Source organism: Chionomys nivalis, chromosome 4, assembly GCF_950005125.1.
Source record: "Chionomys nivalis chromosome 4, mChiNiv1.1, whole genome shotgun sequence".
NCBI lineage: Eukaryota > Metazoa > Chordata > Mammalia > Rodentia > Cricetidae > Chionomys > Chionomys nivalis.
The window spans coordinates 41,611,400-41,627,845 of NC_080089.1; the positions used below are offsets into that span (position 1 = coordinate 41,611,400).

Genomic DNA, 16,446 nt, shown 5'->3' on the forward strand with positions numbered 1-16,446 from the left:
TGGCATGAAGCACAGCTACCCATATTTTCTTGACCTACTTCTCCTCCCAGTCCTGCCCTACTCCTTCTACTTCCCCTCCGGGTCTGTGTAATTAGCACCTCGCCACCGGAAACCATCAGGGACGCTTACAAGGCTTCTAACTCCAAGATAACCAAGGAGACAAGCAAACCAACCCTGGCACTGCTGCCTCTGCCCCACCCCCTGCCGTATTTCCTGATTTTTCTCAGAGATCAAGCCCACTTTGACCTTGACGGGTGGTTGGATTTGTGGCTGGACATCAGAGAGAAGAAGACCGCCATGAATCAAAACTGGGGGCTCGACAGAGTCAGACCAGCATTGCTCAGTGTGGGTGGGGAGCCTGTAGGGACCCCTCAAAACTCTCTTACTACCTAGCAACCAAGACAGAGACCTGTGGACTCCAGTGTCTGCTTCCTTCCCCCAGAGAACCTGTGCCCAGAGAGGCAAGGTGGGGGTGGGGGTCGTAATTCTGGCTCAGTTCCTTTCTGCTTCCCATTAGTGACAAACGGAAATTGATGGGCTCCAGCTTTATCTGCTCATTTGGTGATAGTGGCGGTGGGGACCTTGCAGCAAACACTAGATAACTGTAGGCATCTTATAAATTAAGCATCTTAAGGATATGAACCATTTTGCATCGTCACTAAGCGGAATTAAATTAGCTTTTGTAGTTTCTATAGAAATGAATGAGGAAGGGGGAGGGAAGGTCTTGCTTATAACGTCTTTTTTAAAGCAAGCAGAACAAGGAGTTGTGCGCAGGGTGAGGAAAGAATTAGATCACTTGTCTACATTTGAGACTTCACTCAGCAGCCGCTGCATTAGCTTGGAGAAATATGCCCATGAGGTGACACGGAGCAGCTAGAGCACCTGCAGGCTAGGCCTGACCTGACTGTGGTCTGAGCTATCGGCCTGCCTCTGTCCATGCCTGGGCATCTTGACCATCACCAGAGTGCCAACTGCACTCTGGTGTGCTTAAGGCCAGTCCTTGTTGTGATGGGAAAGGCTCTCCAGCCAAGCATCAAGCTGTCTGCATTCTATCTATATTGGCCTCCAGCCTTTCAGTTTCACGTTGAAGATCCAGATCCTGCTGGGCATGGTGGTGCACCCCTTTAATCCTAGTACTCGAGAGGCAGAACCAGGCAGATCTCTGTAAGCTCAAGGCCAGCCTGGTCCACATAGTGAATTCCAGGCCAGACAGGGTTATATAGTGAGACATTGTCTCAAAAGAAAAGACCCTGTTGTGAGCAAAGCAACCATTCTGCTCCACCCACTCCAGACTGGGATGAAGGACTCATGGTTATCTGGCTGCAAAACCTTCCCTGGGAAATGATCATCTAACCTAAAAATGGAGGACTTGCTCTCAGGAGGGTCTTCCTCAGGCCACAAGAATTTGGATGTCTCATTCCACACTCACCCATGTCCCACATACTCATGTGGACATCCCTAACCTCTGACCCCCCTCCCGCCTACTACACAGGTCCTCTGCGTGGGACCATCTCATGGTGGTGCTGCTTCTTGCTGGAGTAGATGGTGCCCTCATCCCCACCAGCAGGGCTGTGTCTCTAGGTCCCAAGAGCTACAGTGCCTTGACTTCACTGGACCAGGCTTACTTGCTTGTTGCAGGGGAGGAGGCGTCAGGTTTCCCAGGACCTGTCTGCCAAGAGTAGAGGTGCCAGTGGTGTAAGTCACAACCCTGCTTGTCCACAGCACCAAGGACAAAGAAGAGATTGAAGCGGCCCTGTCATCCCCTCTCAGAGCCAGGCTACAGTCAGCAGATAAAACTCAAGACCCTTCCCAGCAGGCTGGGCAGAAAACACCAAGCAAACACTGGACTTCATTCAAATTGCAAAGACAATTTTAACACCATCTTCTAGATTTTTCGTAGACCAATCAGAAGAAAGGGGCAACTGCGTCTCTCCAGCTCTGGATTTGGAATCCCCGTAGTCATTTTCAATCTCCTTCATCACTAACAGCTGCCCCTTCACATGCAGACTGAATCTGTCATGATTTATACCAGGGAGTAAGCAGCATTTTATTCTAGATACTGATGGAGCCTGGCAGGAAGAACAGATGGGAGCCACCAGTCTGTTCTTACCACATCCACATCTGTGTCCACCTCTGCCTCCACCACCTCCACGTCTGCCACAACCACACTTCGGGAGGTGAGGGAAACGTCCCACAGAGCCTGTGAAGTATAAAGATATTTCCTCTATGTCCACTTAAGGTAGCAATGAGACTGTCACCCAGAGCCAGACTGTACTTACCGATCCTCAGGGAGTGTGGGCTACAGGCAACCATCACGAGCCACGCGGGAAGCAGCACCAAAGGCGCGGAGACACGGGGCATCTTCTATAACTCCTCATGGAGCCCTCTGCTGGTCTGGGCATGACATAACGCTGTGAGGGAGTGGAGGAAGCGTGTGAGTCCTACACAAGCTAGGTAGCCACCTAGTCCATCCCAGTGACAGAGGCTCCAGAGAGCACCCGAGGGCCTCAGTGGGGAGAGCTGACAGTCCCTCCAGGAGAACGTCTGGCAGCATCCATGAGGGAATTGCAGGCAAAGCTTGGAACTGGGGGTCTTTGACTCTCCTACACTCACCAGGGATCAAAGAAGGCCCCTGGTGAACATAAGGCAGGCTGCTCTAACAGGCTGCAGGATCCATGGTACCTCTCTTTCCTTCCAAAATCTCTAGTTAAGAATCAAGATCTTCATTCTGTCTTAAGGCATAGAAGCTGCGGATATGCAGAAGAGGAGGCACGAGGAGGTTATTCTGAAGCACACGGGATAGGTCCAAGTACAGCTCTCCCACCTGCCACCTGTGTGGTCTTCACAGGCTTCTCTTTGTCTCAATGTGGCTTCCTTGGTTGTATAAGTGGTGTTAATTCCCTCCTGGTGGAGCTGGTCTGAGGACCAAGATAACACAGGGAAAGCTACCTTACGTAAAGCTTGCCCTAGATGAAGGAGTACATGCATGCCAGTTCCTCCATGGCTGGGTTGGGAGACATTTCCTCCCAAAGAGATGGCAGAGGTACACACCCCAGCCCAATATACAGTTTCTGCACCTGCTTCATCTACAGATGCTAAGCCCTTCTCACATGCCCCCTCCACCTCCTCACCTACCTCATATCAAAGTCAGAGCTGTCAAGGTGGCTGCTCCTCCCCAAGGCAGCAGAGCCACTAACGCTCCCGTGACCTCTCGATTACTCTAAGACTAAGCATCTGTGCCAAGCCAGTTCTGCCTCACAACTAAGATGAAAGTGGGGGCCCTGAGCACCTGCATATTTAATCCTGGACGCTCCAGGAAAGAAAAAAATATTAAAATATTTTCCCCTCCCTCCCCAAAGAAAATCAACAGAAAACCAGTCAAAAGCCTTGGACAGATACTTCACTAACTAATAAAATCAATGGCCTATCCACTTTAGAAAAGATGCTCAGATCCACCAGCATCATGGAAGCATATTTTAAGGCACAGCATTTACAAAGTTTAGTAAGAACATGAAGCAACTAGGTCTCTCACACACCATGACAGGACATAAATCATGCAAATGCTTTGGAGAACTGGTCTACCCAAGCTTTCCAAAAATACTCACAAACCAGTGACCCTACTCCTTGATATTTCTCCAACAGAAGTGCATCGATGCTCACCAAAGACATGTCCTAGAAGTTCACAGTGGCATTCTTGGTATTTTCCCAAACTGGAAGCTGCCTGAGTGTGCAGCAGCAGAACGGAGAAATATACTGTACGATCACACAACACAGTGTGATAAAGGCATGGACATGAACAACCAACTACTGCACGCCACAGCACAAGAACTGTCATTAACGCAACACTGAGAAAAAGATGTCAGGCGCAAAAGTGTATACAGCATGACTCTATAGTGCAAAACCAAACAAAAGTGTTCTGCAATCAGAAGTTAGTCAGTGGAAAAAATGTCACCAAAATGATGGGTTAGAAGCAAGCAGCATACTTAATCTTATCTGTGGTTTAAAATTAACACTGACAGAAAACAGCTTCTCAGTGAGGTGAGTAACGAAGAGATGTGTTAGAACTCAATGCTGGACAGACAGAAATTGGGAGAGATCCAGAATCTATAGCTATCAACCCAGGAGCAAAAAATGCATATGTCATGGGTTGGACAGACAGCTGAGCCAATAGAGTGTTTGTTGTGAGGGCCTGAATTTAGTAACCAGAAACCACACAGAAAAGACAGACGCATGCTTGTAGTCCTAGTATGGAGAAAGCAGAGATGGGCAGTTTCCTGAGGCTAGCTGGCGAGTGTGTCTAATCTACTCAGCAAGCACCAGGACAGTGAGACTCTGGCTCAAAATGTGGAGTGGACAACACCTAAAGAATGATATCGAAGGCTGTGCCCTGTCTCCATTCACATAGGTGCACTTTCACACTCATGAACACTCGAGCACACAGAAGAGACAGAAAGAGAAGACTGAGCCCAGAAATCATTGCACCAGAGAGAAGTAACAGGAGAACCACAATGAAGACACAGGCAGGGGAGAAAGGCCATCTGGATTTCATTGTTTTGGGGGTTGCCATGTGCGCTGGATCTTCAGCAATGCTCTGTCTGTTTCAACACAGAAGGCTGGTGCAGTAAATGGAAAGCCATATTGAAAAAGCTGTAGCCAAGCAAGTCCCTGCCTGGAGAAACCAAACTTCTATATTATCCTTTCTCTCACAGCAATTATTACCATACTTCCCAGCCAGTATCTACCTTGCAGCCCAGAGTGGTTCCAAGTAGAAAGCTACTGAAGCAAGTTCATTCAAAAATATAATCAGTAGGATTGGGGTCAGAAACACAAAAATAAACAGAGTTTCTTTGTTCTTAATTCTGGGGACTCCCAGCAGGCAGCCTAAGAGTCAGAAAAACTAAGCGGGTACACACAATTGCAAGTAGACAGACACTGGGCCTTGAGAAAACACAGACTTTGGAAAATGGGAGATCCACTGTACCCCCTCAGCACAATTCAATTTGTTGTCCTGACCCCTTGGGGGCTTCATGAGGATGCCTGAGACCCAGACCCCAATGGAGCACAGCATCAAACTGTCCTTGAGAATACTTTGCAATGACCTACTCAGGAGAAACTTCACCTGAAAGAAATTTGCTCATGTAACTTTGTCCTACCAAGCAGAGAAACAAAACTCCCTGACCAGCTTGGTCCCAAACCACTCCCATAGAGTGAGGAACACCCTGGAAAAGGGAGGGCAGCTAAGCCCAGCCTCTGCTCTCTCAAGGAATGCATAGCTGGAGAGGACACAGGAAGAGGAGCAAGCTGGCTGAGCAGTGAGTTCTCACCCACCCTTGCCCACATCAATGTCCCAGTGGAGACAATACTTTTTCAGTGTTTTGTTGAGACTCCTTTTTTCTGACTTGTTCATATACGTGCATTTTTCTTGCTTTTCCTCTTTTTCTCTGCATTTTCAATCATTTGGAAGAGGAATTTATTGTTCATTCCCTTCCTCTCCTTCTAGTAGTCAAATTCGCTCACTCTCACTTTTTACTTTTTACATGTTTTTGACTTTCACTCTTTGAATAATTGAACTTTTTTGCTTCCACTTTCCTTCATCTTTTCTCCTAACTATACCTTCCCTATCACATCTTCAACTTTTTCTGTTTGCATTATTTTTACCACCACCATTCCTGTCACTGTTGTCAAGGTTGAGAGTTATGGGTGTTGAGTTTTACATTTTTTTCTACTTGGTTCATTACTACTTAATGCTATTTGTCATCCCCCACTTCACAGGTTGGGAGTCGAGCATAGGAGTAGATGCTCTGCTGCCAAGATACATACTCATCCCTGCTAAAGAGTCCGGGAACCTTGCTCTAAAGTCAGCCCAACCCTGGTCTAACTTCAGTGGATACTTCAATACAACAAACAGGGGATATAAAAATGTCCTTTTAAAGATCAGGATCCATGTAGGCACAGATGCAGTAGATAAAAATATCAGATATAAACAACACAACAAAGTGTGGATAGTGTATCTATGCAGGACAACAGTGTATGTCATTCTGCATCCCTTCAGGCTGTACACGATGACACGATTAGAGGACTCATGACAGAGGACATACCTCATATATTCTGCTGTCTACAATACATCTCCATAATAGACTAGAAGTACCCCACTCTTGTAAAACCTCCAGAGAAAGTACAACCTAAAGGCTTTGACAGTATATGTACTGTGTCAAAACAGACTAACCCCCCCCAAAAAAAAAAACCTAACAGGTAAGCTATAATTCAAACCCATTTCACAATATACCAAAGGATACATCATCAAGAGATCATTTTTCCTTAAAGAGATTCTTACATAAAAGTATAATAGCTAGTTAGTCAGGCATGGTGGTGTATCCCCTTAATCCTAGCACTACAGAAGCAGAGGCAGAAGGATATCTGTGAGTTTGAGGCCAGCCTTGTCTGTAGAGTGAATTCTATGACAGCTATGGCTGTTATACAGAGAAACCCTGTCTCAGATAAAATGTATAAGAGCTATCCCTTCCAAATATACTCAAGTCTTAACATAGAAATAAAAGATATATGAAACGAAGACAGCAAAACTCCTACCAAAGCTCATAATTTTATAGCAAATGACTCCAAAGATAATGCATAATATAAAATACTAGAATGAAGAATTTTACAAAAAGGACTTTTTAAATACCAATGACTTCCAAGAAAATGCATAAAAAATAATTGGACCAATTAAGGAAGGCAATAAACAATATGAATCAGAAGTTCAAAAGACAAAGATTTTTAAAAAAGAATTAGCAGAAATCATGAATATGAAAATCCCATTAAGATAAATTTAAAAACCCAGTGGAATGCCGGAACAATATACTATTCCAATTAAAAGTAAGACTTTTAGGGGCTGAAGACAAGATCGGTAAATTAGAATACTCAGAAAACAACAATTTTTAAAATGTAAGAAATTATGAGCAGAACATACAAGACACTTGGGACATAATTAAAAGACCAAATTTATATAAGCTTGATATAAAAGTTGGTACTGAGGTATAGACTAAGGGCATAAAACCTATTCAGTGAAATGACAGCAAGATATTTCCAAAATTTGGGGGAAGATGCAGACATACAGGAACAGGAAGCATTTAGAAGCAAAAACCAGACAAGATCAGAAGAGAACCTCCACATATTACAGTTAAAAAGCCAAGAGTACAGAAGAAAGAAATAATATTGAAAGTTTGTCAGAGAGAAATGCTAACTTATTCTAAAGGTAAACCTATCAGAATAACTTGGATTTCTCAACAGAAACACTAAAGATGGGGGGAGGGGGAGGGGAATGATTTCTTTCAACTATGGAAGAAAATCCCACCAGTCTAGACTACCATATCTACCGCAGTTGACCTTCAGAAATAAAGTAAATATAAAGACCCTCTAAAAGAAACAAAATCTAAAGGAATCCATGGCACAAAACCAGTGCTGCAGAGGTGATTCCAAGAGGATCCTTCACAGAGTAGAGAAAGACAAACACAACCGCAAAAGCACAGGAAAGAATATGTCTCCAGAACAGTAAATAAGCAAGTGAGAATTAGAAAAGAATCACACATTAGAAAAAAAACAATAAAATGATAGTAATTAACTGATACCCTTCTATTAGATTTCAATGAAAATGGTCTTACCTCTCCCATTAAATGGCATGGACTGACTAATTAGGTAAGAATTAAAGACCCGACTGCCTGCTGCCTGCAAGAAACACACCTCACTGGCAAAGACACACAAACTGAAAGGAAGATGATGGCAAATTATATTCCAGGCAGATGGAATCCAGAAGCAAACAGAAAAAATTATATTTAAACACAACAAAACATACTTACCTCTAAAACTCAAGGAAACCAAAATCAAAACAAACAAAAACAAAAAGCTACATATTGATAAAGAGAACAAATATATCAACAGGAAAATTCCAATATAATAATAGTGGATTACCTCAGTACCTCTATGTTCATCAAGCTATATCATGAAAATTCCCCCAAAATCATTGAGAAAACTTCAGAGTTAAGTTATATTATAGCACAAATAGACTTAACAGACTCCCACAGAATGTTACACCCCAAACTTCAGAATATGCATTCCTTTCAGCAGTTCATGCAGCTCTCTCCAACAGAGATCAAATTTTAGGTTGCAGAACAAGTCTTGACAAACACTAAAAAGGAAAGAAAATCTTGTGACTTTTTCTTATAATAATGGAATGAAATCATATCAAACAGCAAGAGAAAATATCACTATAAACATATTGAAGTTGAGAAAATGGCAAAAGAAAGAGAAAGATTAATGGATTAATTACTAGATTCAGAGACAATGAAGGATGAGTAACAAAATATACCACTGAAATCTTGAACATTAATTAGGAATTAATTTGAAAATTTATACCCCAATAAATCAAGAAATCTAGAAAAATCTGTACATATATATTTTCAGATACAAAAGACCTACCAAAATTGAATCAAAATGATATAAAAATCCTATGTACAATAATAACAAGAAATGAGTTTGATATATTAATAAAAAAGATATCCAGACAAAGAAAAACCTAGTGCCATACAGTTCACTGTTAAAGTCTGTAAGATACATAAAATAATGGAATAAAAGGCCCCAAAATAAATACAAGCAGCTATAGTCATTGATCTTTGACCAAGATGACAAAGGCTAATGCTAGAAGAAAGGCAGCCTCCTTAACACAGGATCCTCAGAAAACTTCAGAGCCACCAGAAACTAGATCTCTATCTCTCATCCTGAATCAAAATCAACTCAAAGTTAACCAAAGACCTAAACAGTAGACCTAAACCTCTCAGAGAACTAGAGAACAGAGAGAAAGCACTTCAAAGTGTAAGGATGGGCTTTCTGGGTAGAATTTCAATGGCTTAAGAAATTATAGCAAGAATTGATAAACAGAACCACGTCAAACTAAAAGGATTGAGCAGAGAAACAATATAGAGTAAAGGTACAGCCTACAAAATGGGAGAAAAGTATCTTCCACTTATTTACCCAACAGAGAATGAGTATACAAAGAACTCCAAAAGAATGAATGCTCAGAGAACACATAAATGGGCAATTGATCTGAGGAGCTGCTTCTTAAAAGGTATAAATGGCCAATAAATACATGGGAAAAGGCTCAACATTTTTAGCCATTAAATGTAGTTCAAAACTACACTGAGATTCCATCTCCCACCAATCAGAATAGTTGTCATCAAAAATTGAGAAAGCAACAAATAATGGCAAAGACATAGGGGAAAGGGAAGTCCTTATGTGCTATTGGTGTAAATGTAAATTAGCAAGTGCAGAGAGTGTGGAAATCAGTATGGAGGACCTTAAAAAAACCAAAACCAAAAAACCCTATTATATCATCTAGCAATATGATTTCTGGGTATATGCCTGAAGGAAATGAAGCTAGCATATACTGGAAATATGGCATATCTGGGATAATTGCTATGCTATTGACAATGGCCAATGTGATGGCTATTTTTGGTTGTCAACTTGACTGTATCTGAAATGAACTACAATCCAGAAATAGAGGACACACCTGTTGAGAGATTTTCTGCTCGGTTTGAAGTGGGTGAATGCATTTCTAGATTGGGCCTTTGATCTGGATCTTAAGACTGGAAGGCATGTATCTTTAATTTGGTTCTTGAGGTAGGAAGATACACCTTCCATATGGACCATATCTTCTGCTGGAAGTCTTTATAAGGACAAGAAGGAAGCCTTTGCTCTTTGCCTGCTTGTCCTTGCCCTGCTAGTACATCCATTCCTCCGCTGACATTGTAGCCTATTTCTTCGTGATCCCAGAATATACAGAAGACCAACTGAGACACCAGCCTGGTAGGACTGAGCAACTACTGGGTTCTCAGACTTTCCATTCACAGATAGCCATTGTTGGATTAATTGGACTGCAGTCTTAAGTTATTCCAATAAAACCCCTTTATATGTATAGGGAGAGATACATTCCATACGTTCTGTGTCACTAGAGAACCCTGACTAATGAAGTCAAGTTAGGTAATTGGCCTAGGTGCCGGCCAGCCTAGCAGATGAATGGACAAAGGAAATGTGGCATACATGCATACATACATACATACATACATACATACATACATATAAACATACATACATAAAATGCAGTATTACTCATCAATGAAGGAAAAGAACATGTCATCGGAAAGAGAATGGATGGAGCTGAAGAGCATGATGTGAACGGAAACAGCCAGACTGAGAAATACAAGTAACATGATGTCTGCCGTATGTGATCTAGAAGTAAAAGGAGATGTGGAAGTGGAGGAGGGAACTATGAGGAAAGAGAAATGGAATCATGGAAAGGAGAGAGAGAGATTAAGAAAGGATAACAGGAGGGGACTATGCTCTCCAAGTGGGTTATGTACAGGTATGAAACCCATTATTTATAAAATTAATAACCACTTAGAACTCTGCTCAGGTTAGACACTGATCCAGGGACTTCTGCAGAGCAGATGATCTGTCTCTTCCTCTGGATGCTAGTTACACAGGTCAGGGCCCTTGTGCACTTTTCCTGACGTTTATGAAGCTTTAGATGGCCCATGTTTCTTTTATTTGTTTATTTATTTATTTTGATTTTTTTTGAGACAGGGTTTCTCCGTAGCTTTTTTTTTTTTTTTTTTTTTTTTTTTTGTTCCTGTTCTGGAACTAGCTCTTGTAGACCAGGCTGGCCTCGAACTCACAGAGATCCACCTGCCTCTGCCTCCCGAGTGCTGGGATTAAAGGCGTGAGCCACCACCGCCCAGCCAGTTCTGTGTTTCTTGATACCCTATATCTGAACTCACACTCACTCTTCCCATCATACCTTGAAGCTTCCCCTGCACATGTTCCTGGTATGTGTGTCCCTCTGCACACCCCCAGAATTATGTCCTCCTCTGTGAGCCAGCACTGCAGCCTGTGGTGACTGGGAGGTAGCACTTTCCTCTCTGGCTCATGCTGTTGTAAGTCTCCAGCTGGGATCCCTGGGAGCCTCTTAAGAGCAAGGACTGGCCCCAGCTTTCAGCAATGTCCCCAGAGTCTCCTTATAAACAGTAAATGCATGGTACCTATTTGCTCAATGAGCATCAGGCCTGAAACAGCCCCCTGCTGCAGGGGGGCGGAGGATGATGCCACAGGGGGGTGGAGAAAGATATAGGAGGAAACAGAGGAGCAAAGGAAACGCCAATGATAACAAACCAGGCACAGAATCTGTCCTTTCATTCTTGATGTAGTCGGCATTTTCCTCCCTGCTGTGACAAAATACTTGCTAGAAGTAACTTCAAAGGAGAATTTGTTTTGGCTCCTAGTTTGAGAGGGGAAGTCATGGCAGAGTTCATAATGGTAGGAGTGTGTGACTGGGATGCCCCATGTCCCAGCAGAGAGGAAGCAGAGAACTAAGGCTAAAAGCAGGGCAGCACTGGCACCCGTGAGCTGCACTCCCCAGTGACCCACTTCCTCCAGCTAAGCTCCGCCTTCTGAAGGTTCTACAACCTCCCTAAACAGCATGACCACCCAGGTACCAAATGCTCAAACTCACAAGCCAGTGGGAAACATTTGGCATTCAAATCATAGCACTGGGGGTTGATGCAGAGACAGATTAAAGCCAAGCTGGTCTCAAGGGAAGCCTGGCACTCTTTTTTCTTTTTTAAAAAACTTTCTTTTTATTTGTTCTTTGTGTCTTTCACATTATGCCTCCCAATCCCACTATCTCCCACCCCACCCCCAATTTAAGAGAAAAGGGGGAAGCTGGGGGATGGAAAAAAATCTCATCATGGAAGCTGCAGTTTGATTCAATGAGTCATGTATAAACCCCTTTATCCATACATGTTTACATGTAGGCATTCATCACAAGAATCATTAGTCTGATTCAAGGCCCCTGGTCTCTGCTACAACATTGACGCTTGGACCTCACTGGACTCTTCCTGGACATCCTGCCGCTGACCTGTGCTGTGGAGGGTCTGCAGGACAGGACCTCCCATTCCCACCCTGTGCTCCAGCAGATCACAGATGGGATGGATGTTGGGGCGGGCCAACATATAACCCTGGCTCAGGGCCTGGATAGTTGCAGGGTTGGTCAGCCCACCAACTCTCCCCTTTCCTCACCACGAGGCTGAGCTCTCCTGCATTGCCCTGGCTAGTTCACACTTGCAGATGAGCAAGAGATGGGGCCAGTTCTCCATCCAGCTTTCACATCTACAGGGTCAGCTCTCCCACACCCATCGAGAACTTCAGGGTCAGCTCTCCCGTGTTGCCCAGGTGAGATGTAGGGGCCACTCTCAGGAGTGCTGCAGCTGATGAGAGGCAGAGGCAACTCTCCCGCTCTTATGATCTTAGGGTCAGCTCTTCCTCAGGCAATGGTGAGTAATGGGACAGCTCTCCCATGCTCACACCATGGGGGCTTTCTCACTCACACCTCAGCCAGCAAGGTCAGCTCTACTGTGCTGCCCAGGTAAGGTGCAGAGTGCATTTTCCCAAGTACTGCAGCCAGTAAGGGAGGAGACTCAGCCCCCCCCCCCCAACAAGTGGCAAGGTCAAGGCGGCAGGGAGGGCATCTTTCCCTCACCCTCATCACCACAGGGCAGATGAGGGATTGTGGGCAGCTATTCCGTTCTCACAGCCTTAGTACTATGCCACCTGCATCTCTGCCAACAGGGTCAGATCTACTCTGCTGCCTAGACGGGGATCAGGGCCTGCTTTCCTGGGCTGGCACTCTTACTAATTATGACAATGCTGACGTGTGTGTGTGTGTGTGTGTGTGTGTGTGTGTGTGTGTGTCTGACTCTCTCCACATCGATGTACAAGCACACCTAAGGCAGAGCTGTATCTGTGCACCTAGAACTTGAGATGGGGATGCTCAGCCTGCTTTGAGGAGCCCCATTTAATCTTAGCAGGAGAGGAGGTTCCTGATTTCTTGGGGGGGGGGGTCGTATTATAAATGCTAGGATACCAGATTCTCTGTCCCAAAAATATTCAAATATTTTAATTTAGCTGTTGGCTTCTTAAGTCTAGGTCCATCTGCATGCCAATGTAAGGCCAACACCTCAATCTTTTGTGGCTTTTACAGAGAAACTGAAAGTTCCAGCTTTTTCTGCTCTTCCAAGCCAACTGTTAAAATGGAGAAGGGGGAGGAGTCAGAGGCCTGCCAGTCCTGCTCTGTGTGACCTTGACCCTTTTCATTCCTATAAGGCCTGGGAGACAATCTCTCCCCATTGGGTCCAGGGCTCAGGGCTCCCAGGACCTCAGAAACTATTGTTCTGAAAGGTAGTCTCTAGTTTCAGCCAGGCTTTGGAGCTAGGCATAACGAAATCACACCTGCATGAACTCATTGTAATTCTGTCATCAAATAAAAATGTACAGGGTTAATCTGACACCTACTTAGCCGTCTACACAATAATTACCATGCCAGGTGCTGATTAGGCATAAATGGAAGGCATTTGATGTAAATGACTGTATTTAGTATTGCTTTGATACAGTATAACTTGATTTTTACAGTTCCTTCCTTTTTGACAGTTCATTTATCCATTCGACAATATTTATGGAGACTGTAATATATGCCAAGCATTGTTCTAGAACTTGAGATACAGTCTAATTTGGAAGGCCAAGGGATCAGAAACAGACCTGTTCAATGCCATTGGGAGCCCTCTTCTGAACACCCTGGTTGATTGTGTCAACCATAAGTACAGCGGGAGGGCCACATTCAAAGGAGGCTGGAGCTGGCCCTGGCCTTCAGAAATGGGCACTGTGGAACCCAGAGCCATCAGACCCTATGTTTTCATCCCCTGAAACCCCAAGAAAATCAGTGCCTACCTCCGGGATGATGAGAATCAGAAAAGCAGGGAACAACTTGGACTTTTCCACCTGTGTCCCCTGTGCCTGGCACAGGCTGGCACATAGTAGGTACTCACACGGTACCTGTTGAAACAAGGAAAGAATACAGAGAACGAGCTCAGAAATGGTGCACGCTGCCAGGTATTTAACATGCTGGATACAAATTCACAATCTAGGTATAAATTTTGCTTCAATCCAAACTCCCCATCTGTGGTCCTTCATCGTCTGTGACCTAGCTCAAAGGTGACATTCGTCACAATGCCCTATGACAGCCTCTCACTCCCAAGACTGTGGGGCACTGTGGTGGAGTGTGGAACACTGTGGTGGGAGCTGGCACGTCTGCCTCTCTGCCTATGCTTTCCCATGCACCTGCTCAAAATACATCCTCCTAACACCCTACTTTTTCCAGAAGGGGAAGCTAATCTGTACTCTGTCACAACGGCCAGATCATTCAGCTTCTCCAAGCCAGAAGAGGTGTTCCTTGAACATGCCTCAGACTTAATCATCTCTGACACCCCTCCCCCCTCCACCTCACCCCCTGTTCTATGCCTCTGCTTTGAGCTGAAGACTGAGCCACCTGCAGCAGCACTTCCAGCACCTTGGACAGTGCTCACAAGCAGCACCCAGAAATAACCACAACTGCATGGACAAGGAGATGTTTCCCTTGACCCTTACACTGCCACGGAGGGCAGGGAACATCTCTTCCAAGCATACATCTACCTAACGCACATGCAACTGGGCCTGTTCTGCGTAGAAGCTCAATAAACAATGACTGATTCACGCTCATGACCGATTGCTGAAGCGGACAGGCATTGCCTGAGGACAGCCCACGGCGGTGCTGTGTTGCTACGCATGCCGTCTGGACCCCCAGCCCACCTGCACTGAGTGGCAACTCTCCTCACTCACAGCAGCCCCTGCACTATCCTCTGCTGTCCTCGGGGGACTGCCACATCATTAATCGTGATTTTTCCCCCCAGATGAGACAGAGAAGAGGCTGACAGCCAGCAGACAGTGTTTGGTGGTGAAAGGGACAGAGAAAATCAGAGGGGCAGTCAGATTAATTACAGGTTTTCTCTCAGCCGTGGACAACAAGATCTTGATTACTTCTCCTGACGCTCCAGGCTCCTGGAGACAAATGGGTGTTTGTTTCCTTGCTGTTCTTTCACGCCACCTCCACCCACCCCAGCAGGAAGAAAGCTGCTCAGATAGAGAGAGGGTCTGGGTGGGTGGCAGGCCACCATAGAGCAAAAAGCCAGCACCTGGAGACTCCATGGCCACTTGAGGGAACACTCTGTAAATGTTTGGCATGTCCTAGGCAATGAGTTTGGTGGCACCAGGATGCAAGACTGCCTGGGGAGTCAGGGGCCTGGGTACACCAGCTCTGCGAGCCAACTCTTTGAGCATCGGTTTCTGATGCTGCAAAATGAAGGAACCAGGCTACATGTTCTCTAAGGCTCCTTCAAGCTCTGATATCCTGCACTTCTAAGGATGGAATTCCATGATAACACAGCATTGATTGGATATTTATGGATGTTTACTCTGTGCAAAAAAAAAAAAAAAAAAAAAAAACCGCACTATTTTCAACTCATTTGGTCTTCAGAAGAGTCTTGGGAAGTAGATACACCCATTTGTTCTCCCCACTGCAGATATGGCACCCAGGGACAGAGGGGTTGAGTGGCTTGTCAAGATCACACGACTAGCAAAGGCAGAAATAGAGCCATCATATCCAGGTCCCTATCCTTACCCTCATTCTTTCTACCCACCTTCTCCCTGTGTCTCGGAACTTAGCGTGCAGTAGGTACGTGAGGACAGGTGGGAGCATGCTAATGCTATACACTGATGTTGGAGAGCAAGGCATGGTGTAGACCTCCAGCCGTCTGCACATGTTGCTGAGTCAGGAGAAATGAGTCTGGGGTGCCTTCTGGAAAAACTGCAGCTCTGTATTCGTGACCATTAGGTTTCCCATAAAGAGCTGCCCCTGCGTGCTTGTAATGAGTTACAAGATAGTAGAGTCGACAGGGGGCACTGAACACTGGCAGCAGGAGCTGATCCTGGACTGGCTCATTAGGATAAAATGAAGAATGATGGCTGGACAGATTGCCCAACCCAAGTCTGACTGTGGGAGCGTCCCATGCTCACTGTAACTGTAGGTGCCTGGTATCTGGACCACAGGGTAAGGTACAACCACGCAGAATTCTCAAGCACTATTAGACTTAAAGTATTGTGATCCCTGCCACATGCACACCTGAACCATTCTCAAATAGATTTCAGACTGAAGCCCCTACTGCACCCATAAACAAGAGTCCCTCACCAGAAGACAGAGCACACACCTGTCTCCCCATCCCGGTTATCACTGTGTGTCCTTAAGCTGCTTGCTTAATGTCTCTGGACTTTGTTTTCAGACCAACAAGACTAAGGCAGACTGCAGCCCTTGCTGGAAAGACATTTGCCTGGATCTTAGACATACAAAAGTCAACAAGCATGGTCATCCTTTCATCTCTCCAGCCCCATCCAGCCTTTCCTTCCAGCTCCTGTGCACAAGATGCCCTAGACTGCAGTTACATCTCCTGACAAGACTATCTCCAAGGCTTGCTTACT

At 45.0% G+C, this 16,446-nt stretch overlaps 1 protein-coding gene across 1 annotated transcript in view; it reads right to left on the reverse strand.

Moving 5' to 3' along the window:
* Positions 1–16,446, reverse strand: part of Grik4 (glutamate ionotropic receptor kainate type subunit 4) — a 430,445-nt gene that overhangs the window by 290,173 nt on the left and 123,826 nt on the right. Inside the window, exons 2-3 of the mRNA XM_057767783.1 lie at positions 13,828–13,932; positions 2,280–2,411 (exon numbers count right to left, since the gene is read on the reverse strand). Of these exons, the coding sequence (XP_057623766.1) occupies positions 2,280–2,361 (82 nt within the window). The 5' untranslated portion in view covers positions 2,362–2,411; positions 13,828–13,932. The remainder of the gene's footprint in view (positions 1–2,279; positions 2,412–13,827; positions 13,933–16,446) is intronic.